The sequence below is a fragment of the Pongo pygmaeus genome, chromosome 23 (assembly GCF_028885625.2).
Source record: "Pongo pygmaeus isolate AG05252 chromosome 23, NHGRI_mPonPyg2-v2.0_pri, whole genome shotgun sequence".
In the NCBI taxonomy this organism is placed as follows: Eukaryota; Metazoa; Chordata; class Mammalia; order Primates; family Hominidae; genus Pongo; species Pongo pygmaeus.
Genome location: NC_085931.1, coordinates 30,363,126 through 30,390,611, shown reverse-complemented (window position 1 = coordinate 30,390,611; position 27,486 = coordinate 30,363,126). Strand labels below are relative to the sequence as shown.

General features: G+C 39.8%; 1 protein-coding gene across 8 annotated transcripts in view; it reads left to right on the top strand.

Annotated features, from left to right (window-relative positions):
• Positions 1–27,486, top strand: part of LOC134739258 (cytospin-A-like) — a 177,432-nt gene that overhangs the window by 47,740 nt on the left and 102,206 nt on the right. For all 8 annotated transcript variants that reach the window (XR_010125866.1, XR_010125867.1, XM_063662787.1 and 5 more), the window contains 6 exons: positions 1,781–3,411; positions 4,707–4,914; positions 9,291–9,364; positions 10,696–10,871; positions 14,831–14,994; positions 18,796–18,887. Coding sequence is in view for 6 of the 8 variants with exons in the window: in XM_063662787.1 (XP_063518857.1) it covers positions 1,781–3,411; positions 4,707–4,914; positions 9,291–9,364; positions 10,696–10,871; positions 14,831–14,994; positions 18,796–18,887 (2,345 nt within the window). In the remaining 2 variants the exon portion in view is untranslated. The remainder of the gene's footprint in view (positions 1–1,780; positions 3,412–4,706; positions 4,915–9,290; positions 9,365–10,695; positions 10,872–14,830; positions 14,995–18,795; positions 18,888–27,486) is intronic.

Below are 27,486 nucleotides of genomic sequence, written 5' to 3'. Positions count from 1 at the left end.
GGGAACTACAGTTCAAGATGAGATTTGGGTGGGGACGCAGCCAAACCATATTAGTATCCTCTAGATTAATTTTCATAAAATGTACTTTTCCTTACATTTCTTTCCTACTCAGGATCATTTATTGACTTAGTGTGACTCACTGAATTCTGCCTATCTTTTGGGACTCTGTATGAACATTCCCCAGCAACTTCCGTTAACTGTGTGACTGTACTTTTCCTTTCTGTGTGCCATGTTCACTTCTGCTTCCTTTCCTTGTCTGTCTTTTTGCCAGCCTGAATTCCGCATCCTCCTGTACACCTGTTCTGTTAGTGGCTATCTCCCTCTATCTGTGGAGATCATTTGCTCCCTGTTTACCTCTACAGCCTAGATCCCACCACCTAATGAACCAGCAGGGTCTTTAAAAATACTTATTGATTAGATGTGGATCTTATTTTTTAACATAAAAATTCAGTATTTCTTAAGTATTTACAGGTATTTAAACATATTCCTGGCCAGGTGCGGTGGCTCACACCTGTAATCCCAGCACGTTGGGAGACCGACGCGGGCAGATCATTTGAGGTCAGGAGTTTGAGACCAGCCTGGCCAACGTGGTGAAACCCTGTCTCTACTAAAAATACAAAAAAATTAGCCAGGCATGGTGGCACGTGCCTGTAATCCCAGCTACTTGGGAGGCCGAGGAAGGAGAATCGCTTGAACCTGGGAGTCAGAGGTTGCAGTGAGCCGAAATCGCTCTACTGCACTATAGCCTGGGTGACGGTCTAGAGAGACTCCATCTCAAAAAACAAACAAACAAAAAAAACTTCCTGTTGTTTTTGTATTAAACAAATGATTGTGTCAGTTTTCACAGGTTTAAAATTTTAGTAGTTAAGTAATCATGTGATTCACGTAGATTTGATTGACACATCATCATTATTTAACATTAGTGCTTCGTTTTTTACATTTAGAGAGACAGTATAACATACTGGTTAAGGTGCAAAATCTGGAACCAGACTGCCTGGGTTTCAATTTTGGCTCATCTATTTATTACCTGTGACATGTTGGCAAATTACTTAACATCTGTGTCTGAGTTTCTTCATCTGTAAAACAAGGTGATAATAGCACCTATCTCAAGTGTTTAATGAGGCTTATATAAGTTAATGTATGTGAAGTGTTAATGTATTTGTATAACCAAGTGCTAGGTATGCGTTAGCTATTGTTATAATTGTTACTATTTATGTGGCATTTTATGGTGTTAAAACTTTTTTGCATTTACTTTGGTCAGAGTAAAATTTTTGTGTTTCTAGTAGGTAGCTTAGATTTTTGGTTTGCTCAGAGACTGCTTTTCCCTTCTTGCCCACCTATGATCTCCCTTCACTATCTGTGTGCAGTTAGTTTACCACCGACTGGCTAATCCTGGAGTTACCTTCGCCTGTCTTGCCCTAGAATATTATGCCTCTGGCGAACTGGTTAAAACCCTGCTTCTGGATTCAAGTTAATGTATATCATTTCAGTAACAGCTTTATAGAGATGTAATTCACATTCCATAAAATTTACTCTCTTAAAAACGTGTAAAACAAAGTGTATAACTTATTTCTCCTTGATAATTAAAAGATGAATGATCTTCTGGTATTGAAGAAATTGAACTTTAAAGTAACAGACTCTAAGGCAAGATTATTGTAGATATAAATCATTGTGTAGATCCTGGATTTCATCTCATTACACCTGGGGCAGGAACTGTGTATTCTATGTAGCCTTTTATTGCTGACATTTTTGCCTTACATTTTTTGTATTAAACACATAGGCACAGCTTCTTCAACCAAGCGGAGCACTTCTACAGGTAATAAAGAATCCAGTTCTACTAGAGAAAGATTACGTGAACGTACCCGATTAAACCAGAGCAAAAAACTACCTTCTGCAGGTCAGGGAGCTAATGACATGGCATTGGCCAAACGTTCCCACAGTCGAACTGCTACAGAATGTGACGTTCGTATGAGCAAGTCTAAGTCAGACAATCAGATCACTGACAGAGCTGCTTTGGAGGCCAAAGTGAAGGATCTTCTCACACTGGCAAAAACCAAAGACGTAGAAATTTTACATTTGAGAAATGAACTGCGAGACATGCGTGCCCAGCTGGGCATTAATGAGGATCATTCTGAGGGTGATGAAAAATCTGAGAAGGAAACTATTATGGCTCACCAGCCGACTGATGTGGAGTCCACTTTATTGCAGTTGCAGGAACAGAATACTGCCATCCGTGAAGAACTCAACCAGCTGAAAAATGAAAACAGAATATTAAAGGACAGGTTGAATGCATTGGGCTTTTCCCTAGAGCAGAGGTTAGACAATTCTGAAAAACTGTTTGGCTATCAGTCCCTGAGCCCAGAAATCACCCCTGGTAACCAGAGCGATGGAGGAGGAACTCTGACTTCTTCAGTGGAAGGCTCTGCCCCTGGCTCAGTGGAGGATCTCTTGAGTCAGGATGAAAATACGCTAATGGACCATCAGCACAGTAACTCCATGGACAATTTAGACAGTGAGTGCAGTGAGGTCTACCAGCCCCTCACATCGAGCGATGATGCGCTGGATGTACCATCCTCCTCAGAGTCGGAAGGCATCCCCAGCATAGAGCGCTCCCGGAAGGGGAGCAGCGGGAACGCCAGTGAAGTGTCCGTGGCTTGCCTGACTGAACGGATACACCAGATGGAAGAGAACCAGCACAGTACAAGTGAGGAACTCCAGGCAACCCTGCAAGAGCTAGCTGATTTACAGCAGATTACCCAGGAACTGAATAGTGAAAACGAAAGGCTTGGAGAAGAGAAGGTTATTCTGATGGAGTCTTTATGTCAGCAGAGTGATAAGTTGGAACACTTTAGTCGACAGATTGAATACTTCCGCTCTCTTCTAGATGAGCATCACATTTCTTACGTCATAGATGAAGATGTAAAAAGTGGGCGCTATATGGAATTAGAACAACGTTACATGGACCTCGCTGAGAATGCCCGTTGTGAACGGGAGCAGCTTCTTGGTGTCCAGCAGCATTTAAGCAATACTTTGAAAATGGCAGAACAAGACAATAAGGAAGCTCAAGAAATGATAGGGGCACTCAAAGAACGCAGTCACCATATGGAGCGAATTATTGAGTCTGAGCAGAAAGAGAAAGCAGCCTTGGCAGCCACGTTAGAGGAGTACAAAGCCACAGTGGCCAGTGACCAGATAGAGATGAATCGCCTGAAGGCCCAGCTGGAGAATGAAAAGCAGAAAGTGGCAGAGCTGTATTCTATCCATAACTCTGGAGACAAATCTGATATTCAGGACCTCCTGGAGAGTGTCAGGCTGGACAAAGAAAAAGCAGAGACTTTGGCTAGTAGCTTGCAGGAAGATCTGGCTCATACCCCAAATGATGCCAATCGATTACAGGATGCCATTGCTAAGGTATTGTTTAAATAGATTAAAATGTTCCGGACAGCATTAGGCAGCTGCCGTGCACAGTGTTTACTGAGAACCTGGGTCACTGGTTTGGTTTGGTGTGTTATTAGCTTTTTTTTAAAACATATTTTTAAAACTTGAGAATGGTTTCCTTTTATTGGAATAGAGTGAAAAGTGTTCTTAAGATAATGTCACTTTCTCTCACTTGTTCTGTTTTCCTGCCTGTGAGACGATGTGGCTGGTATTACAGCTAAAACCAGAATTTGTCCCTAGTTCTGAGTATGCCTATGGAGTGGGTCATGAAATTTTACCTCCCCCCACCTCATCTCAAATCTGTTTTGGTGTAATATAGGTGGAGAGTCAGTATTCCAGTCTGTAGCATCAGCAGTGCATGTTTCCTCTTATCTTGCTATAGTAATAGTTTTTCAAATAGAGATCTGTTGAGAGTTAAAAAATATTTTTGGCATATAGAGGCACCTGTTTCTCAGAGGCTTGTGATTTATTGCTGGCAGGGACCTTAGCAATTATCAGTCCAGCCCCTTGTTTTACATGCCTCCAGCATAATAGTGAGGACTCAGTTGGAACTGCTACCCAGGGCCCCTGGCATTCTGGCCAGGGATCTATACCCCATGTGGTTGCTGATGAACTGTTTATTTCCATGAGTTATTCTAGTTATACTAGTTATTCTAGCTTACATTTTATTTATTTGTTATTTTAGTGCAATGATTTTAAAATAAATTTTAATATATCTTTGGCCACAATTTGAGTAATTTAGATTTTAGGGTTTTTTTAGTGATCACTTTTAAAGTTACGGTTTAGGAGATTTGTATTATTTCTTGGCACATATATGTTGAGAGGCTACTGTGAACTAATAATTTCGTAAAAACACTATTTGAGAATTGTTTTCCCTATTTCAGTTTGATACTGGAACCGTCACAAATATGACATCATTTTTGTTAGGACAACATGTTAATCATTAATCAAACGTACATGCTTTCAGTCCAAACTTTGGAGAAACGAAAATTTCCAAAGTTTCCTTGTAAATAATCTGGTTAAGTTCAATGATACATCAATATAATTTCAGTCAGTGTTACAGCAACAGTTTATGTTTAAGTGTATTATATAAAATCTTACCATGGAGTGCTTTTTCATACTTTTTAACAGTTATTACACAGGTTGTTTTAGTTTATCCATAGTGCCTCATACTTAGCTCCCCTTGGAAACTGTGTGTACCTCAATTCTGGAACTTACCTTAGAACAACTCTTAACTTTTCTAAATCTGCATCATCAATTTTACATAGGTAGAGGATGAATACCGAGCCTTCCAAGAAGAAGCTAAGAAACAAATTGAAGATTTGAATATGACGTTAGAAAAATTAAGATCAGACCTGGATGAAAAAGAAACAGAAAGGAGTGACATGAAAGAAACCATCTTTGAACTTGAAGATGAAGTAGAACAACATCGTGCTGTGAAACTTCATGACAACCTCATTATTTCTGATCTAGAGCGTAAGTGATAACTTTTCATTCTTTTTTGTCCTACTCTTTTAAACATGTGGGGATAATTTGCATTTAGTAATAAAATAGGGCTGGGCACGGTGGCTCATGCCTGTAATTCCAGCACTTTGGGAGTTCAAAACCGAACCAGGCTGGGCGCAGTGGCTCACGCCTGTAGTCCCAGTACCTTGGGAGGCCAAGGCAGGCAGATCACTTGAGTTCAGGAGTTTGAGACCAGCCTGGCCAACATGGTAAAACCCCATATCTACTAAAAATACAAACATTAGCCGGGTGTGGTGGCAGGTGCCTGTAATCCCAGCTACTTGGGAGGCTGAGGTGGGAGGATCGCTTGAACCCAAGAGGTGGAGGCTGCAGTGAGCTGAGATTGTGCCAGTGCAGTCAAGCCTGGGCGACAGAGTGACACTTTATCTCAGAACAGAAAAGAAAAAGTCACAGGTTGATCCTGTGTCCATGGTAACTGCCTGGCAATATCAGCATGATTGATGGGGATATAACCAGACCGAGAATGGATTATTTTTTGTCAGAGAATCATGGGGTTCATAATCAATAATGGGACTCAAAAGTTATGAACCCATTGTTAAATGAGTAGGGCAGTGCCCAGAGTTGTTCAGAACAAAGTTGGTCTAATAACATTGAGAACAGCAGTTTGCCTGATCTCTAGAATAAAAATAACATTGTAAAAATTGAGTTATAATTTGTAATTTAAAAATAGGAAGATCATAGTAGTAGTTCTTTTCCTTGGTAGACTTGAATGTTGCTTTTGAGTTGAAGACAGTAGATGGCAGTGTCCCTCACAGTAGGAACACTGAAGAGGAAGGAAACTGCTGTTAGAGGTTTGAGAGTCGAAGAGTAATGCTGCTTTCTTGTGTGACCACAAATAGTGCTAGATGGCAGTTTTGCAAACTAGTCTTCACAACAAGAACTTAAGCACAAATTCCTTTGTTTCCAGGAAAAAAAAATACATTCCATTTCAGAGTAAAAACGTAGTCATGATTGTAAAGATTGTAAAGTTTAAATCAAATCCCTACAGACACTTTTAGTGCACTTTATTCTGTCTGAATATTTCCACTGGCTGCCACTTTCCCTTTTATTTAAAAGGATTATTTATTTATTTTTAAGAGGTGACAATAATAAAAATGTAGTGCCAGGGAGCAGAAAAACACCTTTTAAAGAACAGTGATTATGTGAATTCTGTGGCCATGAATGAAAAAAGGTCAATAAAGAGAAAAAGAGCAAAGGAATGAATGCAACTTGAGAATTTATGATCAGTCTAAGATGACCAGGTAGCTTAAAATGTCGCCTGAGAATCAAAATGCCAAATGTTAAAAGTGAGCTGTCCTGAGATTTGCTGTCATTTGTCTTGTGTGTATTATGTTTAACAATAAGTAGCTGTGTCATGTCCTTTGTGACAAGAAAAAGAAAACAATTTTTAGCAAATTTCAAGAGAACTTACACTCCTAACATTTTTTGTTTGCTTGCCTGTTTTTTGCTGTTTGTTTGCTTTTTTGGGATGGAGTTTCGTTCTTGGTGCCCAGGCCAGAGTGCAATGGTACCGTGTTGGCTCACTGCAACCTCTGCCCCCCGGGTTCAAGCGATTCTCCTGCTTCAGCCTCCTGCGTAGCTGGAATTACAGGCGCCCACCACCACACCCGGCTAATTTTTTATTTTTAGTAGAGACAGGGTTTCACCACGTTGGCCAGGCTGGTCTCGAACTCCTGACCTCAGGTGATCGGCAGATATTACAGACCTGTGCCACCACGCCTGACCGCCTGTTTTGATTATGAAATATTTCTTGCATATAAATTGATACAATGTAAATGAAAGGTGTAACTCCCAGTGTTTTCAACATTAGAAATTTTTCAGCTTCTGTCCTTACTCCTCGTCTATGTCCAAAACCCTGAATTTGTCTATGTGTGAGGTCGCAAGGAACCAAGTTCCCTTGCTGATTCCAGAGCCATCCTTGCCTCCAGAGATAAGGATCAGGGCATTAGACTCGTCTACTCAGCTTGGTGTCTGCTTTACCCAAACCAGATTAGATGGTCTGTTTGACTCTTAGTTTGCAGGTTGAGTCTGAAGTAGCTTATATGTGAGACAGGCTTTAAAGTTTAATCTTTTGCTTATGAAGTCATCTACCTTTGTTGTCTCAACACAAGACTAGCCTTTCTGTCTCTAAGAGGATGAAGATTATATCTTTTTCCTTTCCTTTACATCTTAAGCACTTAGAAAAAAGCCTGGTACAAAGTTGGTACATATGACACATTTATCGAATTAAAGAGTAAATTTTGAACCTTTTTATTTCACAGGACCTGACTTTGTTACACAGTTTTGGGGCAATGAATGAGAGCAAGTTAACTACTGGCTACCAGAATTGCCCCTGCCACCAACGTTTTATCCCATTTATTTCTGATCCAGCTTTAGAAAATACAGCATTATTATTTATTTGTAGTAATTATTATTCCACATATAATTGTTGTAAATATTGTAGGCTCTATGTTGTTAAAGTGAATTTATGCCATTTAGAAATACCAGAACACTGGCCGGGTGCAGTGGCTCATGCTTGTAATCCTAGCACTTTGGGAGGCCGAGGCGGGTGAATCATGAGGTCAGCAGTTCAAGACCAGCCTGGCCAAGATGGTGAAACCCCGTCTGTACTAAAAATACAAAAATTAGCTGGACATGGTGGCAGGCACCTGTAATCCCATCTCCACAGGAGGCTGAGGCAGGAGAATCGCTTGAACCCAGGGGGCAGAGGTTGCAGTGAGCTGAAATCACACCACTGCACTCCAGCCTGGGCAACAGATTGAGACTCCGTCTCAAAAAAAAAAAAATCAGAACACACATATACCAACATCAAATGTAAAGCATAATGGCAAAAAAGTTTTAGAAGAGAAGATTCTAGTGGAACAGGGATAAAGAAGATGATGAGCCATCTAAGAAAAAACATCAGCATACTCATACTTTAGGGTCCTGATTAAAAGCCAATAAAGTATTAGCTAGAGGAATAATTTTTTGATTACATGTGTCATTGCAAGCAGGTGTTCACTATGCCTGAATTCCTGCTACTAAGTATAAGGAATGGGAGAGAATGTTATTTACCCAGAAACACTAATGTCTATAGTTATGTTGTCCCTAATGATAAATCGTTAAGTTCTGTCAATAGGATAATTATTAAAAAAAAAAACAAAAAAAAAAACCCTAGGTAATGATTTCAGCATTACTTTTTATTACTGCTACCATTAGCGGGCACATTTATAAATTTATTCCATTTTAAAGATACCATGTTCCAACTACTGAGTCTGTGAGGTCATCACATGGCTTCTGCCTTTGAAGTGTTTTTAGTCTAATGGTTGAGACAGATGTGTCGAGATGTGGTAATATTGGCGGCAACATGGTACAAGGCTGTGTAAGACACACTTGGAACACACACACAACAGCCAGGGATCTACTGGGGTGGGGCTGTAAGTAAATCAGGGTAAAGGATTTGCCACCAGTTGTGTAAGTACCCTTTCTTGCCCTTAACCAAAAAGTGATTGGTTCCTGAGCTGTCAAAGTAACCAGCCGTGAGCGGTTTACTTAGTGGCAGCTATCAGCATAGCACCCTCCTAAAGCATTATCTCTTATGCATGGATTTTAGAGTAGAACCTCCAAAGAGAAGGTGACTTCCCTTTACGTTTCTGGTTCCAGGGAGACTAGCCTGTGCTACACTTTCATCCTTGTATCCTCACTCTATCTAGAATGGTACTTTGCATCTTATTGGTGCTCATTGAATGTTTTTAGAGTGAATGAAATTTTTCTAAGAAAATTCACATTATGGGATAAATAATTCGAGGAATTATTGATTTACTTTATAAATATATTCTTTATTTTTTAAGAAGATTTTTATAGGATTAATTGAAACAGCAGCTACCCTGGGTATTATATTTTTTACTAATTTTGATTTTACTAATTCACTTCTTTTCTGGAATTTATTCCAGTGTATAAGGAAAGATATGCTTATATAAATACTGCAGATTAATAATACTTATGATTAAAAGTTCATATTGTAGTCACAGTCAATATTGTTTTGATTGGTTATGTACCAACAAAGTGAATTTCTAACGGTTTTACTTTTTGTTTCAAAATTAAGATACTGTGGAAGGAAGTGATTTAGAAATTGTGATTTTTAACTTGATATTTTCCAAGGAAAGTAATATTGGTTATTACTTGGATTTAACATTTTTTCTGTTAAAGTTTTGTATTAAAATTTTTTATAGTCTTTGGACAGGATAAGTTTTTTTGAATGTCATATTTAAGTACCCCTTTTCTTTGTATTATTACTCTGAAGATTGTTGTGAGAATAGATATTTAAACTTTGGTGATCTTTTCAGATACAGTTAAAAAACTCCAGGATCAAAAGCACGACATGGAAAGAGAAATAAAGACACTCCACAGAAGACTTCGGGTAGGATAAATCTTCATGTATTGTCTTGTTAGAAAACAGTTTTCTGAAATCTGAGGTGTAGTCATTGACCATGTTATCATTCATCTTAAGTTTTGGATACAGTGATAATACTGGCCCCATTGGGCTTTGGGCAGAAAGCAAATGCTATCATTTCAAATTGGGATTGGTGCTAGATTTTGGGTAGAAGAATGTACTATAGGTTGAGTATCCCTAACCAGACATTCTGAAATCTAAAATATTCCAAAATTTGCAACTCTTGGAGTGATGGCATGATACTCAAAGGAAATGCTTATTGGAGCATTTTGGATTTCGGATTTTCAGATTTGGGATGCTTAGCTGTTAAGTATAGTGCAAATATTCCAAAATCCAAAGAATCTTAAATCTGAAATGGTTTTGGATAAGTGATACTCGACCTGTAGAAATTTATGGGTAGTAATTTTAGAAAGACAGATTTGGGGAAAAAGTGTAAGAAAGATTATTAGCTTTTGGTTATAAGGTGCCCCAAACTAGTCTGTTTTCATACAAGTTTTCTTCATTTTGTGGCCATGATCCATCTTGCCAACAGCAATGCAGCCATGCTGCAGGGAGTAGGGAGAAAGCTACTCAGTCGTTTGGGTCATACCACAGTTGCTCAGGCTGCTTTCATGGTGTAAGAAAATTGCTTTACAGGTATGGGGGGCATGGGGCTCAGGCATGCCCCAGCTATGGCTCTGATGGAGGTGAGTCCCAGGGAGACTTCCCCACCCGGACACACCCGCATCCTCCATGACTGTGGGAAGCAACAGACCACGTAGTTCCTTACTGCCTCTTTGTATAATTTTGCCTGCCTATATTGAGTTTAGTGTTTTTCTTCTGGCTTCCTCTTCCTCTTCCTTTTCTTTTGATTTTTTTTTTTTTTTTCCTGTTAGGTTTTGATGTCAGGGTATTTATAGTTTTTCACTGTATGGTTCACATACCATTATATACCTTCTTGTGCTTTTCAGAGGTAAAGATCCATAAATTCTGGATGATGTTTATTTTCATAAGACTTGCTTTGAAACTTGATGAAGAAGGGAAGCTTGACATTATTATCATTAATATCTGTTGAGCACTCTGAGTACTTGATGCCTCAGTAGGCAGATCAGCTGGAAAATCTTCTTTATTAAGAACAAGTTCACTAATAATAGTTGCATTGCCTGTTAGATAATAGCAGTTCTCTGGGATTAAAAAAATTAATCATCATTTGGAAGCATTAGTGCGTTATAGCAATCCAATCATAAACAAATTTTATTGCTTTTAAATAAATCTTGATTGCTCTCTTTTGGACATAAAAAGTTAGTTTTTTAATATAGGAAGAATCTGTGGAATGGCGGCAGTTTCAGGCTGATCTCCAGACTGCAGTAGTCATTGCAAATGACATTAAATCTGAAGCCCAAGAGGAGATTGGTGATCTGAAGCGCTGGTTACATGAGGCTCAAGAAAAAAATGAGAAACTCACAAAAGAATTGGAGGAAATAAAGTCACGCAAGTAAGTTCTGAGAAACCTGTTGTGTACTTATGTTTCAGTAGAGAACACTTAAATCCCAATTTTTGATGTGGTGCTATGGAAAAAATGTGGAGTTTGATACTTACTGAGTTTGGATCTGATGGAAGTTACTCAGCTTTTCTGGGCCTCATTTTATGGCACATGTAAACTAGTACCGTCTATGTGGATCTTTCAGAGTTGTCAGTATCAGTGATCCACAACTCTGGAGGGAGCCAGGATGGTCTCTCACATGATTCTCCTTTCCCCCAGCCCCACAGTCCAGCCCTATTAATTTTCTTTAGATTGTGTAGCCTCATGATTAAGGATGTGGACTCTGGAGACAGATATTCTTGGCTCATGTCCAGCTCTGCCTCTTACTAGCTGTAATCTTGGTCAGAAGTCTTGACTTCCCTGAGCCTCAGTTTTCTCATCTTGAAAATGACACAATACTACCTGCCTTACAGTGTTGTCATAAGGATTAAATAAGATAATGCCTGCCAAGTGCTCAGGCCAATGATCAGTATACTTTAGCTGGTATTTTTGGAGACCCAAGTAAAGAATGCAAAGTGAGTTTCTCTCTATCACTTACTTGAGGAATTTTCACTTGTTTTATCTTATAATCACATGAATCTCCGCAGTAGGTTTTTTTCCCCCATGTAACATAGACATCATTGGAAACTGATGAAAATTATTAGATGAAATGACAGTCGTGACATGTGAGCTCCACAGTGAGACTCCATCTAAGAGTAGGGGATAGTATTTTTGTGTTTGAGGTTATTACTAAGAATTTGATTATTCCTTAGTTTGAGTAATTATTAAGTGGGCATAGGAAGAAATTTAGAAAACTAACAGTATATCTTTAAAAAATGGTCTTATTATTGCCTTGCTCTAGTAAATGGGTCAGAGAAAAGTATTGCTAAGCATTTTTCATTGGATTCCTTAAGCAGAACATGGAATGAGACAGATTATTGTTTCTCTACTAGTATAAAACATGTATTACGTTACTTTTTTTCTTTATATTATTAAACGAATAACGTATCAGAAATGCTTCATTCTGTAGTTATCCTGAGTGAATGAAATTCTACTGTTAAAGTTTCATTCCTTTGGATCTCAAAAATTCATAAGACTTTAAGACACATGTTTTTAAAATGCTTTCTGAAAGAGGTAGCATCTTGTAGGGCAGTGGTTCTCAGAGTGAGGCCTGCAGATTGCTGGGTGTCCCTAAGGCCCTTTAAGGACTCTGTGAGGTCAAACTGTCTTCATAATACCATCACATTGTTTGCCCTTTTCACTGTGTTGACTTCTAAACTGTTAGTGAAAAGCAAGTGTAAACTGTTGATTAACCAAGGTCTTGGCAATAAATTGCACTCATAGTCATTATACTCTTCACCACCACATACTTGCAGTTTTTTTTTAATGTAGGTTTCACTTAAAGATGTCCTTGGTAAAACAGTAAATTATTAATTTTACTAAATCCTGGTCCTTGAGTACACTCTTTAGCATTCTGTGTGACAAAATGGGAAGTACAGAAAAAGCACTTGTGCTTTATCTGCTAAACTCAAGACTATACTGAAGAGTGAGGTCACGTTGAGGAAAGTGCTGTGGTTAGTTTGAACTGCTTTCTTTTTTCATGGAATGCCATTTTTTTACTTGAGAATGACAGACAAACTGTGCATCATTCAGACTTTGGTGTTATTTGGTGGATATTTTGTGAAAACAATTAAGACAGCCTATCACTTAAAGGAAAACAACTGACAGTATTCGTTGCCAGTGATAAAATGTGGGCTTTGAAGTGAATGTTAGGATTTTGGAAAACTTGTAATTTACCATTGGTGAGTTTGGCAGCTTCCCATAAGGTGTCTTCTGATGAGATCATTGCGACTTAAAAAAATGTATAATGACAGAATTTAGAAAATCTGTGTAATTCAGTGAACTAATATTTTCCTTACAGCCAGTCTGTGATGTTAAACAAGATTGACCAGTGGATTTTAATGGGCAGAATAGGAAAAGTTCACTTATATGGTTGCAGATTCCACATTGGAGCTAACTTTTAAGTTACTACTTGTTGCATTTTAGTGCAGTTATCAAAGAAGAACAGCTACAGTTATCTAAAAGGGCTATTAAAATCTTCCCTTTTCCACCTGCCTTATCTATGTAAGACTTGCTTTTTTTCATATCAAAATAGGTTGAATACAGAAGAAATGAGAGTTTAGCTGTTTACTCTTAAGCCAGACATTAAAGAGATGATTTAAAAATGCAAAGCCCTGTTACTCTCCTTACTAATTTTTTTTTGGTTTTGGAAAACATAGTTATTTTTCATAAAAATATATTAGCCCTGTATTTATTTTTATTTTTAGATGATTAAATATTTTTATGTATTTTTAGTTTTAATGGAAGACAGCTATTATAAACAAAAGCTTTTTGGGGTCCTTACTCATTTTTAGGAGTAGAAAGGGGCTCTAAGATCAAAAAGTTTGATAATCACTGTTATAGATTTTTTATTAAAAGTTCTAATCAGCCGGGCGCAGTGGCTCATGCGTGTAGTCCCAGCACTTTGGGAGGCCTAGGTGGGCGTTATCATTTGAGGTCAGGAGTTTGAGACCAGCCTGACCAACATGGAGAAACCCAGTCTCTACTAAAAATACAAAATTAGCCGGGCGTGGTGGCACATGCCTGTAATCCCAGCTACTCGGGAGACTGAGGCAGGAGAATCACTTGAACCTGGGAGGCGGAGGTTGTGGTGAGCTGAGATGCGCCGCTGCACTCCAGCCTGGGCAACAAGAGCGAAACTCCATCTCAAAAAAAAGAAAAGAAAGTTGTAATCATGACAGCTAAATGACCTTAAGAGCCTGTGGTACATCTTGAGGCAAAATACTGTCAGAAGGCCAAATGGCCACCAAAGACGGATTTTTCCTAAGGACTGGCTTAATTTTTATTCACGTACTTGATAGTTATATGACATGTACAAACTCTGCAATTGTAATCTCATTCCAGATGAAAGAATTCTGTGTTAGTCAGCATAGTGAATTTAGAATGTGCCAGAAATGAAATGGAATTGATTTTTTCAGATGACTCAGGATGCATCACACTGAGCTTCTAGGGGACTCATGTTACTAATATGGGTCTGGGCTTTTTTTTTTTTTGTAGAATTCTATTTGAAGTCTACACCACTTGCCTCGTTTTTATTTTTATTTTTTTAAAGAGTGTGGGCTAAGCATGATGTATTAGCTAGAGCCAGTATAGATTAATATTATACCAGTATAAATTAATATTATACAGTATCAGGTACTGGTGAACCTCCAGACTCCTGAGAAGGGCCTTCTCGGCAGCACAGGACCTGGGGAGTCTCAGCTCTGAGCCAGTCTACCTCCTATTTTACTGCTAATTGATTACTGATGTCCTTACCTTACACTTACTCAGATGAAAATGGAATTTGATGGTTGCTTAACTTACTTAGGATAACCTGATATAAAAATTTCAGCATCATTTCCTGGTATTTACCAAGCAAATGAGAACATTAGACCAGGTAATTTACTAAGCTCAACTGATACAATTTTTTTAAACTGATAGTTTTTTTTTTTTTGAGATGGAGTCTCGCTCTTTCACCCAGGCCGGACTGCAGTGGCACTATCTCGGCTCACTGCAAGCTCTGCCTCATGGGTTCACGCCATTCTCCTGCCTCAGCCTCCCAAGTAGCTGGGACTACAGGCGCCTGCCACCGCGCCTGGCTAATTTTTTGTATCTTTAGTAGAGACGGGGTTTCACTGTGTTAGCCAAGATGGTCTTGATCTCCTGACCTCGTGATCCTCCTGCCTTGGCCTCCCAAAGTGCTGTGATTACAGGTGTGAGCCACCGCGCCCGGCCATTAAACTGATAGTTTTTAGTGCCTTTCAGCTGGGCAGGGAAAGTGTGTATGTTCTAGTACCTATGTAAAAATGCTCTGATTTCAATATTATTTTCAGGCAAGAGGAGGAGCGAGGCTGGGTATACAATTACATGAATGCCGTTGAGAGAGATTTGGCAGCCTTAAGGCAGGGAATGGGACTGAGTAGAAGGTCCTCGACTTCCTCAGAGCCAACTCCTACAGTAAAAACCCTCATCAAGTCCTTTGACAGTGCATCTCAAGGTAATTAATTTCTCCTACATTGTGCCTACTGCATGCGGTTGTGTTTACTTACCTTATATTCTCTGGTCTGATTTGGTATTCTTTACTGTCTTACTCTTAGTCCCATTAACTTTCATATAGTATTAATGCACTAGACTTAACAGAAGGTGATATTTAATAGAAGGTTTGAGATCTCTTCAGCTTCAGAGGTGTTAGTCTTAGACAGAAGCCTTAATCCCAAGCAGAGATGTGTCTTCTCACCCTCGGTGGATCACACACATTCCTGTTACTTTAAGTAGGTTTTCTATGCCTAAGAACTTCCAGATGTATAACTTTAGCTCTTCCCTTCCTCTAAACTCCTCAGTCATGTCTATCCAGATGCCTACTTGACATGGACCCTCAGGTGTCTCCTGGACATCTGACATCCAAAAACCAAACTCTTGTCTGCCATCTTCAGCCTCCTCCCCATGCATCAATGGCAGCATCACTCTACCCAGTTACTTAAGCCAAAAGTCTGGGGATCTTCCTTAAATTCTTGTTCTTTCTTACCACTACATCTAGTCCATTACTAGCAAATTCTGTTGATACAGCCTACATCATGGATATCTTTGCTTTGTCTTCTCTCCATCTCTAGTGGCACAAGCTTTAGTTCAAGCCACCATCAACCAGTAATTTCAGTAACCTCCAAATTAATCTCCCTGTTTCATCCCGTGATAAAAATATCTTTTCTTGTTTAAAGTCCTTCAGTTGCTTATTATAGTTGAAATGAAATTCAGATTCCCAAATGCCTCCATGGTCTGACCCCTGCCTACTCTTTGCCTCAGTTGAACCACTCTTCCCTCACTCACTGTAGTCCTACACGGCACTTCAGGTTCTGAATCAAGCCGGGCTTTCTTTCATACAAGCTCTAGAGGCTTACTCTTCCCACTTTCAAATGACTGACTTTTTTTCATCTAACTTCCTCAGCTCTGGGAAAGGAAAAGCGTTGTGGTTTTTTCAAACAGTTAATTGTAATATGTCCTGAAGCTCAAATTTTTATCTAGAAATTCTTTAAACTTTATTAACAGGCTACTAGAATCTGTATTCTGTGATTATACACAAATGAGTTTTCATTGACTTTAAAAGCAGAGCAAAAGCCACATGTATACTCCTACACACTGTTGGTGTAGACATTCTGGAGGACTGTTAGGCAACACCTTCCAGTTTAAAATGCCATATTCATAGACTCTGAAGTTGTTATACTTAGTACTGGCACAAGTATTATGCATAAAGATGGTATTATGTATAATACCATCTTTATATGTATTATGTATAATACAAGATAGTATTATGTATAATACTATCTTTACAGACTCTGAAGTTGTTATACTTAGTACTGGCACAAGTATTATGTATAAAGATAGTATTATGTATGAAAAACTCTGTATATGTGTATGTATACATATGTATACATATACAGAGTTTTCAGTATAGCATTGTTTGGAAAAATGGAACACCTAGAAATTGCTTAAACACCTACTAAAAGGATTAAGACAGTTATGACCAATTAATACAGTAAAATACTATGCATATTTTAATAAGGATGACATAGATCTCAAAGTACTGATGTTAAAACATGTCTGTGGTCCTTTATTCAAGTGTGCCACCAGAGCAGTGGCTCTGTGCGCTGCAATCCTTTATAGTAAGTTGCAGGCCAGTACATATATATATGTGTGTATATATCTATATATACCTATATGTGTGTGTGTACATATATAGTGTGTGTGGTCTTGTTTTTTTAAGGTACTTAGATAACTAAATGTTTTTGCATTTAAAGTGCAAGAAAGATGTACCCAGAACTGTTGTTAGTGGCCACCTCTGGGTAATATGATGGGGTAAGATGAAAGGAGAACTTTAAAATATATATGCTTTGAGCTGACAAGTGCCTGTAGTTCCAACTACTTACGAGGACGAGGCGGTAACATGCTATCACCGCACCTGTTAATAGCCACTGTACTCTAGCCTGGACAACAGAGCAAGACTCTGTCTCTAAAGAATAAAATATATATATGCTTTGAAAATCAAATTGATAATGGAATGTCTACATTAAATTAAAATTATACACCTATTCAAAATGTTAGTAAAGCATGCTTTAATGCACAAAACTGCTTCATACTAATGTTTTTAAAAAGCCTCATGTTATTTTATAATAAAATATATGTAAATGACCCAGCAATTCTACTTCTAATTATATATTCAAAAGAACTGAAATAGATAATCAGACAAATACAGTCCCTGACTTAACGATACTTTAACTTTTGATTTTTTGACTTTACAGTAGTGCCAGTGATACACATTCAGTACAGCATTCAGTAATTTAAATGAGTTATTCAACATAGCCATTTATTATAAAATAGGCTTCATGTTAGATGATTTTGCCTAACTGTAGGCTAATGTAATGTTTTGATCTTGTTTAAGGTAGGCAAGGTTAAGCTGGGATGTTTGGGAGGTTAGGTGTATTAAATGCATTTTTGACTTGCTTATGATGGGTTTATCAGGACGTAACTCCATCATAAATCGAGAAGCATCTGTGCTTGTACTTAAATGTTCGTAGCAGCTCTGCTCACAATAGCTAATAGATGAAAGCAACCCAAGTATCCATGCATTGGATGAATGGATAAACAAAATGTGGTATATTCATACAATGGAATATTATTCAGCCACAAGAAGGAATGAAGTAGTAACACATACTTTAACATGGATGAATCTTTACAACATTATGTTTATTGAAGGAAGCCAGATACAACAGGTCACATATTGTAAGATTCCATTTATGTTAAATATTCACACTAGGTCAGTCCATAGAGACAGAAAGCAGATTGCCAGATGCTGGCAGGACAGTGGATGGGAAGTGACTATTGGGATACTAGGTTTTCTTTTGGAATGATGAAATGTTTTGTAACTAGGTAGAGGTGATGGTTGCGTAATATCGTGAATGCACTAAATGCCACTGAACTGCACATTTTTAAACGGTTAACTTTATGTTTTGTGAATTTTGTCTTAGTACGTGAGAATACATCTAAAGATATCAATTCTAAATGTAAGTAAATATATTCATGTTTATATTGGCTGCATTAAAAAAGTCCACAGTGATCTGCTTCATCTTTCCACACTGTGTGTTTGTATCCCATTTTTAATTTAATTCAGCATCAAATGAATAATCATTTTTGCAGCCTTTACCAGAATCTGTGCTATGCTCAACTGTCTGGAAATTAATAAATTCTAAAAACATAAACTACTTTTCAGCAGTTTATTATAGAGAGAGAGAGACTGATATGCCAACAAGTGATTCCACATCCCTGCGTTAAATACAAATCAGAAAATATATGTGAAGTGATGGACTCTGCAGGAGGAATTGAGGAAAGACAAGCAGGAGTTCCTCATTCTTTTGTTTAATATGCAACTGTTGAACATCCTTTACCTGCCAGGCTTCTTACCTGATATAGTTATGTAAATACTCCTCTTGGGTTTTACTACTTGAATTTCATTGCTTTATGGAGCACTTTAACTACATAACATAATTAAATAACAAAAACAAAATGACTGCCATAACAAGGGTTAGAAATAAGCATGACTACTCTACGGATGCAAATAATTCACCTGATGGGAGGAAAAGCACCTGTGTGCTAAGACACGGCTACAGATGTTCAGCAGAGGCTAGACGTCAGCCAAGACAGTGTCCAGCAGGGTTTGAGAGCATTGGGTAATCAGGCGAGTCCTTAAGTGGAGACCAGTTAAGCTTCCACTGTACAGTGACGTTATTTCCGTTTGTTGTTTTTGTAGTACCAAACCCTGCTGCAGCTGCAATTCCTCGAACACCCCTGAGCCCAAGTCCTATGAAAACCCCTCCTGCAGCAGCTGTGTCCCCTATGCAGGTGAGTGCCTGGAACCACAGGAGGCTCTTAGGGCCTCAGAATCTGAAAGTTGAAGCCTTTTCTTCACAGTCATATACACCTGTATTAGTTGGGTAAATGACTACCTCAGCAGGGATGTATCTAGAATTTGTTTCCTAAAATACTGTAAGTATCTTTAATAGAGATAAATTATATAAGTGTAAATTGTATTATTCTGATAGACTCTAATAATGATAGCAACAATTGAACACTTGCTATGTGTTCTACACTGTTCTGAATGCTTTATAATGTTAACTCATTTAATCCTTACAACTCTTGGGTATTAGGTACTGTTCTTATCTGTATTTTTCACATGTGGTTACTGAGGCCCAGAAAAGTTAAGTAACTTGCCGAGGTTCGTGCAATTAAGTGGTAGAGTGGGGGTTCAGAGCTAGGCTGTCTGGATTCAGTGACTTTAGTCACTGCACTAAGACACAGAGGTGTCTCTTGAGTAGAATATGTGGTTGCCATGTCTCAGCCTTTACTGCATAGCAAATCACTTCAGAACTTAGTGGCTTGAAAGAACAGTTCTGTTAGTTTTCACATTTCTCTGAGTTGACTAGGCAATTCTTTGCTGGCTTTCCTGGGCTCATTCCTGCAGTTGAATTCATAGAGAAGGTGGGATAGGGCCTGGGCTCAACAGGATTCCTGGGCCGCTTTCTTCATGTGATTTGTCTTCTCAGGCTCCTTCACAGCATGGTTATCTCCAGCTCCAAGAGACTGAAAATGGAAGTTAGCAAAGCTTCTGAAGACCTAAGCTTGGAACTTGGACAGTGACACTTCTGTCCTGCTATTTTAATCCAAGCAAGTCACAGGGCAGCTGCGATTCAGAGTGGAAGGGGTGCACAAGGCATGAATTCAGAGAAGCGTGATTCATGAGGGCTGTTTTGTAACCGGTCCGGCACAGGTCATTATTGATACATTAGAAACAAGTTTAAAAGTTGCTCCTCCATGCCATTGTGGAATGCAGTTGAGAAGCGGGGCAGAGGGCTATTCAGTAGTGCTCAAGAGGCCGCTCATTGTGCATTTTATTTAGCCGCTTTTGGACAGTATAGTTGAGGCGGAGTATTTCCACATAGGTGAGAGTAGCCAAAGGAAACATTGCCTAAACCTCATTATCCTGTGATAAAGGGTAGCCCTGGCTGCACCTCTTCCCTAAAATAATGGTGTTGGGGAGCATTTTCATTTCGAGTTGAGACATTTGTGCTGTGTTTACTAGTGTACTCCCTCTGCATTTATATTGTGAGTTCGTGGCTTTGTATTTGCATGTATATACAAGATGTTATGTCTTTTTTTTTTTTCCTCCCCCGAAACGGGGTCTCACTGTCACCCAGATTGGAGTGTAGTTGCATGATCTCGGCTCACTGCACAACCTCTGCCTCCCAGGCCCAACCAGTCCTCCCACCTCAGCCTCCCAAGTAGCTGGGACCACAGGCGTGCACCACCATGCCCAGCTATTTTCTGTGTTTTTGGTAAAGACAGGGTTCTGCCACATTGCCCAGGCTGGTCTTGAGCTCCTGAGCTCAGGTAATCCACCTGCCTGGTCCTCCCAAAGTGCTGGGATTACAGGCATGAACTACCATGCCTGACATCATGTCGTAATTTAAAAAGAAGGGAAGGGAATACTGTTCCACCATGTAATGACCTTTTTTTTTTTTGAGACAGAGTCTCACTCTGTTGCCCAGGCTGGAATGAAGTGGCATGATTTCGGCTCACTGCAACCTCCACCTCCTGGGTTCAAGTGATTCTCATGCCTCAGCCTCCAAGTAGCCAGGATTACAGGTGTGCACCACCACACCCAGCTAATTTTTGTATTTTTAGTAGAGATGGTATTAACCATGTTGGCCAAGCTGGTCTCAAATTCCTGACCTCAAGCAATCTGCCCTCTTCAGCCTTCCAAAGTGCTGGGATTACAGGCGTGAGCCACTGTGCGCAGCTGATTTAATGCTTTTTTATGTGCTCCCTATTAATCAAACTTCATCTAAAATTCTGAAAATATAGATAAAAGCAAAATAAAGATGCCAAATGTAATAAACTTCAAATAAGATGAACTTTCTTTAAGTGGTGTTTATCAGTTGACGTTTAATGTACGAGGCATCACTTTGTAAATCTTTGTAAAGATAGGAGGTGAAAAATATTTCTACAAGTTGCAAAAAGCTAATACTTATAAGCTACATTCAGTAGCTTTTTAGTACATGATTAGTTAGTACAGTGCTTCTCAAACCTAATCGTATATAAAAATCATGTGGAGAGTTTTTAAACACGTAAAATTCCCAGACCTCATCCTGGTAAATCATAATCTCTGGGGACTGGGGCCTAAGATTGGGATTGTTCATTTTTCAAAACTCTCTGGGTAGGAATTCTACTCCTAGCTATGTGGGAGTAACAGGCTGGATTATTCTGCCATCACAAACAACTATTAATAGAAAGATGGACAAAATATAAGAAGCAATTATTTTCAGACATTGTACGTAACTGTGACCCCTGAACAAAAATTTTAAAATGAGGTAAGTCCTACTGTGGCCCACAGTCTTTTCCCGGAGGCAATTTCCAGGTGGTGGTGCAGGGAAGATGAACCTACATGGAGCAGGGAAGAGAAAACCAATTGGATCTGAGTAAACACAAATCAACATTCAAGGAGAAGGCGACTGCTCGAATTTGCAGGGCAGATACTGGGAGGAGGGAGCTGCATAGAGAAAGGAGCATAGAAATCTGCACAGGCATCCCTTTGAGTCTGCCTGAATACCAACCTGTACCTGCATTGGGTGAAACCCCACAAGGATAATTTTCCAGGAACAGCCCCGCAAGAATAATTTTCCAGGAACAATTTCCAGGAACAGGGAGCTATCAGGCAAACACTTCTGGTAGTTCACCTAGGGCAGGAAATCATTTGAGTTCCCACCAGCCACTGTGGGACACCTCTTTGAATAGATGGCATTCATTATAGACTCCTAAAGGACCACACCTGAAAGTATCATAGAACTAAATACCCTCAGAGTAAATAGTATTCTAGATTTGCCGTAAAAGATCTTTAAAAATAAGATGCAGAAGGACCAAGGAGATCCTTAAGTAGCTATAGTAGGCAGCCTCTAAAATGTTCCCCAGCGATTCCCAATTGGTGGTAGTTGCTCCTTGTGTAATTTGCTCCTGTTGAGTGTTGGCTGCAGCTCGTGATTTGCTTCCAGTGAATATGGCAAAGCAAAAGAAGTGGTGGGATAAGGTTATCACTGCTAAAATAGTTACGAAAAGCTTTGCTTCTGCCTTGAATGCTCCTCTTGCTATCACTTAGAGCCACCTACTCCGGGGAATCCCAGTTCCCATGTTGTGAGCCAGCCCTGCAGAGAGGCCCACATTAGGAAGTGTGGGAACAGATCTTCTGAAGCTTGCCAGCAGCCATGTAGATGAGCTTGGAAGCAGATCTTCGATCCTCGAGATAACTGCAGCCCTGCTGACAACTTGATTGCCTCCTCGTGCTAGACCTTGAGCCAGAGGCACTCCGCTAAGCTTTCTGACCCACAGAAACTATGAGATCATAAATGGATTGTTTTAAGCCACTAAAGATTTGAAGTAATTTGTCATGCAGCATAGGTAACTAATACAGTAGCGTACTTATTTGCCAAAGTAATAATTTTTAAAGGAATACAGCAAAATATAAGACTCCATCATAATCTGGCATGCAATAAAAAATTACTAGACAATGAAGAAGCAGGAAAATGTCACCTATAACCAGGGGAAAAATCAGTCAATAGATGCAGATCTAGAACGGATAGAAATGATAGGATTAGCATGCATCGATGTAAATATGATCTCTGCTTAAGTATGTAAAGGGAAGCATGCACAGATGAAGAGAGAAGTGAAAGATATGAAAAAGAATAGAGGAGGCCAGGTGCGGTGGCTCATGCCTGTAATCCCAGCACTTTGGGAGGCCAAGGCAGGTGGATCACCTGAGTTCAGGAGTTCAAGACCAGCCTGGCCACCATGGCGAAACCCCATCTCTACTAAAACTACAAAAAAATTAGCCAGGCACAGTGGTGTGTGCCTGTAATCCCAGCTACTCAGGAGGCTGAGGCAGGAGAATTGCTTGAACCCAGGAGGCGGAGGTTGCAATGAGCTGAGATTGTGCCATTGCACTCCAGCCTGGGCGACAGAGCAGGACTCCGTCTCAAAAAAAAAAAAAAAAAAAAAAAAAAAATAGAGGAAAAGATGAGTATGTTTGAGGACATAGCAGTAGAATCTGTCCATAATGAGTAACAGAGAGGTAAAAAGACTGGGGAAAAAAATGAACTGAACCCCTGACTTGTGGGATGAAATTAAGTGGTCCTACATACCTGAAATTGGAGCCCAAGAAAAAAAGGCGGGTCAGGGGGCAGAGTGGGAAGTGTGTCTGAAAAAACATTTGAAGAAATAGGCTGGACGCAGTGGCTCACGCCTGTAATCCCAGCACTTTGGGAGGCCGATGTGGGCAGATCACCTGAGCTCAGGAGTTTGAAACCAGCCTGGGCAACATGGCGAAACCCCGTCTTTACTAAAATTACAAAAAATTAGGCAGGCATGGTGGTGTGTGCCTGTAGTCCCAGCTACTTGGGAGGCTGGGGCAGGAGAATCACTTTAACCCGGGAGGCAGAGGTTGCAGTGAGCTGAGATTGCACCACTGCACTCCAGCCTGGGTGACACAGGGAGACTCCATCTTTAAAAAAAATTTTTTTTTGAGGAAATAATAGCCAAAATCCATCCAAATTTGATGGAAATTATATACTCATAGATCCAAGAAAATCAGGAAGCTAAAGCAAGATAAGCATATATAAATATACAAACACCCTCATCCCCATGCCCATTAAGGCATTGGTGACAAACAGTGATAAGAAACTCTTAAGGACAGGCAGGTGAGAATGATCACAGACTTCTAGTTAGAAACTGTGCAAGTCAGAAGACAACAAAATGGTTGGGTTTTTTTTTTTTTTTTGAGATGGAGTCTAGTTCTGTCGCCCAGGCTGGAATGCAGTGGCATGACCTTGGCTCACTGCAACCTCTGCCTCCTGGATTCAAGTGATTCTTCTCCTGCCTCAGCCTCCTGAGTAGCTGGGACTACAGGTGCATGCCATGGCGCCCGGCTAATTTTTGTATTTTTAGTAGAGATGGGGTTTCTCCATGTTGCCCAGGCTTGTCTCAAATTCCTGGACTCAGGTGATTCACCTTCCTCGGCCTCCCAAAGTGAGCCACTGTGCCCAGCCCAAAATGGCATCTTCAAATGTGAAAGAAAAACCCTGTCAACTTAGAATTCTGTGTATTTAAAAAAAAAAAAAAAAGTAAAATTAAAATTTTTTAGGCAAATAAAAGCTGAGGGAATTCATTATCCACAGACAGTTGGGGGAAAGTGAATGAGGAGTATATGGGACTTTGCTGTACTGTCTTTACAACTTCCTGGGAATCCATACGTGTTTCAGAATAAAAGTTTAAAATAAAAAGGCTTCCCACATAGAAAACTCTAGGCCCAGGTGGTTTTACTAGTTAATTGAATCAATCCTTTGCGGAAGAAATAATTCCAATTTTATACAGTCTTTCAGAAAACAGAAGAGTAGAAGGACTTTCCAGTTCATTTTAGGAAGCTAGCATTGTCTGATAGCAAAACCAGACAAAGACATTGCAAAAAAAGAAAACGGCTAGCCAGTATTCCTCATGATTATAGATGGTTATAGATGCAATATAAAAGCACACATTAACAAAACTGAATCCAGCAATATATAAAAACGATAATCCATCATTACCAAGTGTGATGTATCCCAGGGGTGCAAGGTTAAAATTTACCTCAACACAATAAAAGAGGAAAAAAAAATTAAAAAAAAAACAACATTAATCTCAACATCTTTAGAAAACTATTTGACAAAATTTTACACCCATTCATAGTAAAACTCTTTAGCAAACTAGAAGTAGAAGGAGACCTGTGGGAACTCCACAGCTAGCATCATACTTAATCTGGAGACTGAATGCTTTCCCACCAGGATCAGGAGCAAGGTAAGGATACCCACTCTCACCACTTTTGTTCAGCATTTTGCTGGAGCTCTTACCCTGTGCAATTGCATAAGACCAAAAAAAAAAAAAAAAAAGAAAGAAAAGACAGCATACAAGTTTGGAAAGGGTAAAGTAAAACTGTCATTATTTGCAGATAACATGATCATTTATGTAGAAAATCCTAAGGAGTCCACATAAAAGCTTTTTGAGTTGAGCAGTGTCAAGGTTTACACGAGGTCCTATACAAAAGTTATTTGTTTTTCTGTATATTAGCATGAATAATTGGAGATTGAAATACTTAGCAATAAATATAATGAAATGTATGCACAACCTGTGCAATGAAAACAATAAAATATTGCTGAGAAAAATTGAATAAATAGAAAGTGATGTCATTTATAGATTGGAATACTCAATATTGTTAATATCTTGTAGTAGTCTTTTAAATTGGTCTGTAGATTCAACACAATACCAATTAAAAGAGCAGTGCTCTTTGGGTAGAAATTGACATGGTAGTATTAAATTCATATGGAAATGCAAGATCCCTGAGGCCAGGTGTTTGAGACCACCCTGGACATCACAGTGAGACCCTGACTCTACAAAATATTAAAAAATTAGCCAGGCATGGTGGCACATGCATTTAGTCCCGTATACTTGGGAGGCTAAGGTAAGAGGATTGCTTCAGCCCAGGAGTTTGAGGCTACAGTGAGCTGTGATTGTACCACTGTACACCAGCCTGGGTAATACAGTGATTTTTTAATTAAAAAAAAAAAAAAAGGCCAGCTACAGTGGCTCACGCCTGTAATCCCAGCACTTTAGGAGGCCAAGGCAGGCAGATCATGATGAGGTCAGGAGTTCAAGACCAGTCTGACCAAGATGGTGAAACCGCATCTGTACTTAAAAATACAAAAATTAGCCGGGCATGGTGGCACATGCCTGTAATCCCAGCTACTCAGGAGGCTAAGGCAGGAGAATGGCTTGAATCCAGTAGGCAGAGGTTGCAGTGAGTGGAGATCATGCCACTGTTCTCCAGCCTGGGCAACAGAATTAGACTCTGTCTGGAAACAAAAAAAAAAAAAAAAAAAAAAAAGGGCATAAGGAATGGGCCTTACCAGATACTGAATCTACTGGTGTCTCCATCTTGGACTTTGCAGCCTCCAGAACTATAAGCAATACATTTCCTTGTTTGTAAATTACATAGTCTAAGGTATTTTGTTATAGTAGCAGGAAGGGACTGAAACAAATGGTTAGATTTGTTTCCAATCTCTTGCTCCCACTGTGCAGTGAGTGACCTGTACTTTGTGCAAATGCACAAAGGTGATAGGCTAAGTAATTAATAAATAGCTTAACTGTAACCGGATAGCTTGATGTGTGGAAACTTCTGCTAAAACAGAACAAAAATTTTGTATACAGTTAACCTGACAGTTTGTGATTCTCTTAAATTCATTTTTCATCTTTCATTAGAACCATACAACTATGAAAACAGTCATTACTAGATTATTATAGGATAGGGGGAGAATTACTGGCTCATAGAGGAGTTAGTCTTCACCATCCAGTAAGGTTTCTGCAAATACAGTGATGCGCTTTCTGTCAAATGAATCTTCCTTCCATCCTCTCCTCCTTCCCTTTTTTCTCCCATCACTTTCCTCTCCCCCTCCCTCTTTGCTTCCTCCATTCATTCAAAATGTATTCAGTTTGAGTGTCCACTGATGGCCAGCATGGGCGATTTGCGCTTGGGAGCAGGAGTGGCGAGAGTGGTTGGACTCCTTGAGGCTTCTTTGTGCGTCTCTGGCTTTTGGACAACTTAGAAAGGGGCCAACAAGAATGAGTTACTAGAAGTGAAACCTTAGCAGAGCCACACTCCACCATGAATGCTGGTTTACTGGAATGAGGATGCTATTTTTAAGAAAGAGCATTGTGTTTCATCATGGAAATTTTGAGCATCTGAGCAGGCAGCCTGCTGGCTCACTCATCTTTAAGGTCCTGATGGACAGAGGCTGTGTTTTCTTAGCTCTGTACCCCAGCACCCACCAGGTCCTGCTCTGTGGCAAGAAGGGAGGAAGGAAGGTCTGTGGTGGACGAGTAATATGTGAGTTGTTGGTTTCACCTCAGCTGGCGACATCCCAGGGGGCTGGCAGGGCTGGGACCTTGCCTCAGCCTTTGAGTGCTGGGGCAGTGAGGTGAGCGGTCCAGTGAGGGACGTTTTTGTTGCAGTTTTTTGGGAGCTTGCACTTCTCAGAATGCCTTATTTAATAAAGCTCTCCTGAAGGACAAGCTGCCCTTTTTGGGGTCCTCAGGGCACCTTGTTTTGCCAGAGCAGCCCAGATTCCTAGGTGTTCCTTTGCCTCGTGGGAGGGTGACCTGGGAGTGGGGTGCTGATGTTGGCACCAATGAGCTGCCTTGTTGGGAAAACCATGTTGGGGGTGCCCTTGGGGTCGTTCTGCCGACAGCTGGTGTGCTGGCATCTCTCCAGGTTATATCGAGCTCTGAGACATCATCTTTGTGGCTTGCTCCTCTAATGTGTTGCTGAAAAGGAAAGCCAGGGGTGGAGAGGAGATTCCCCCGCTCCCCCTTT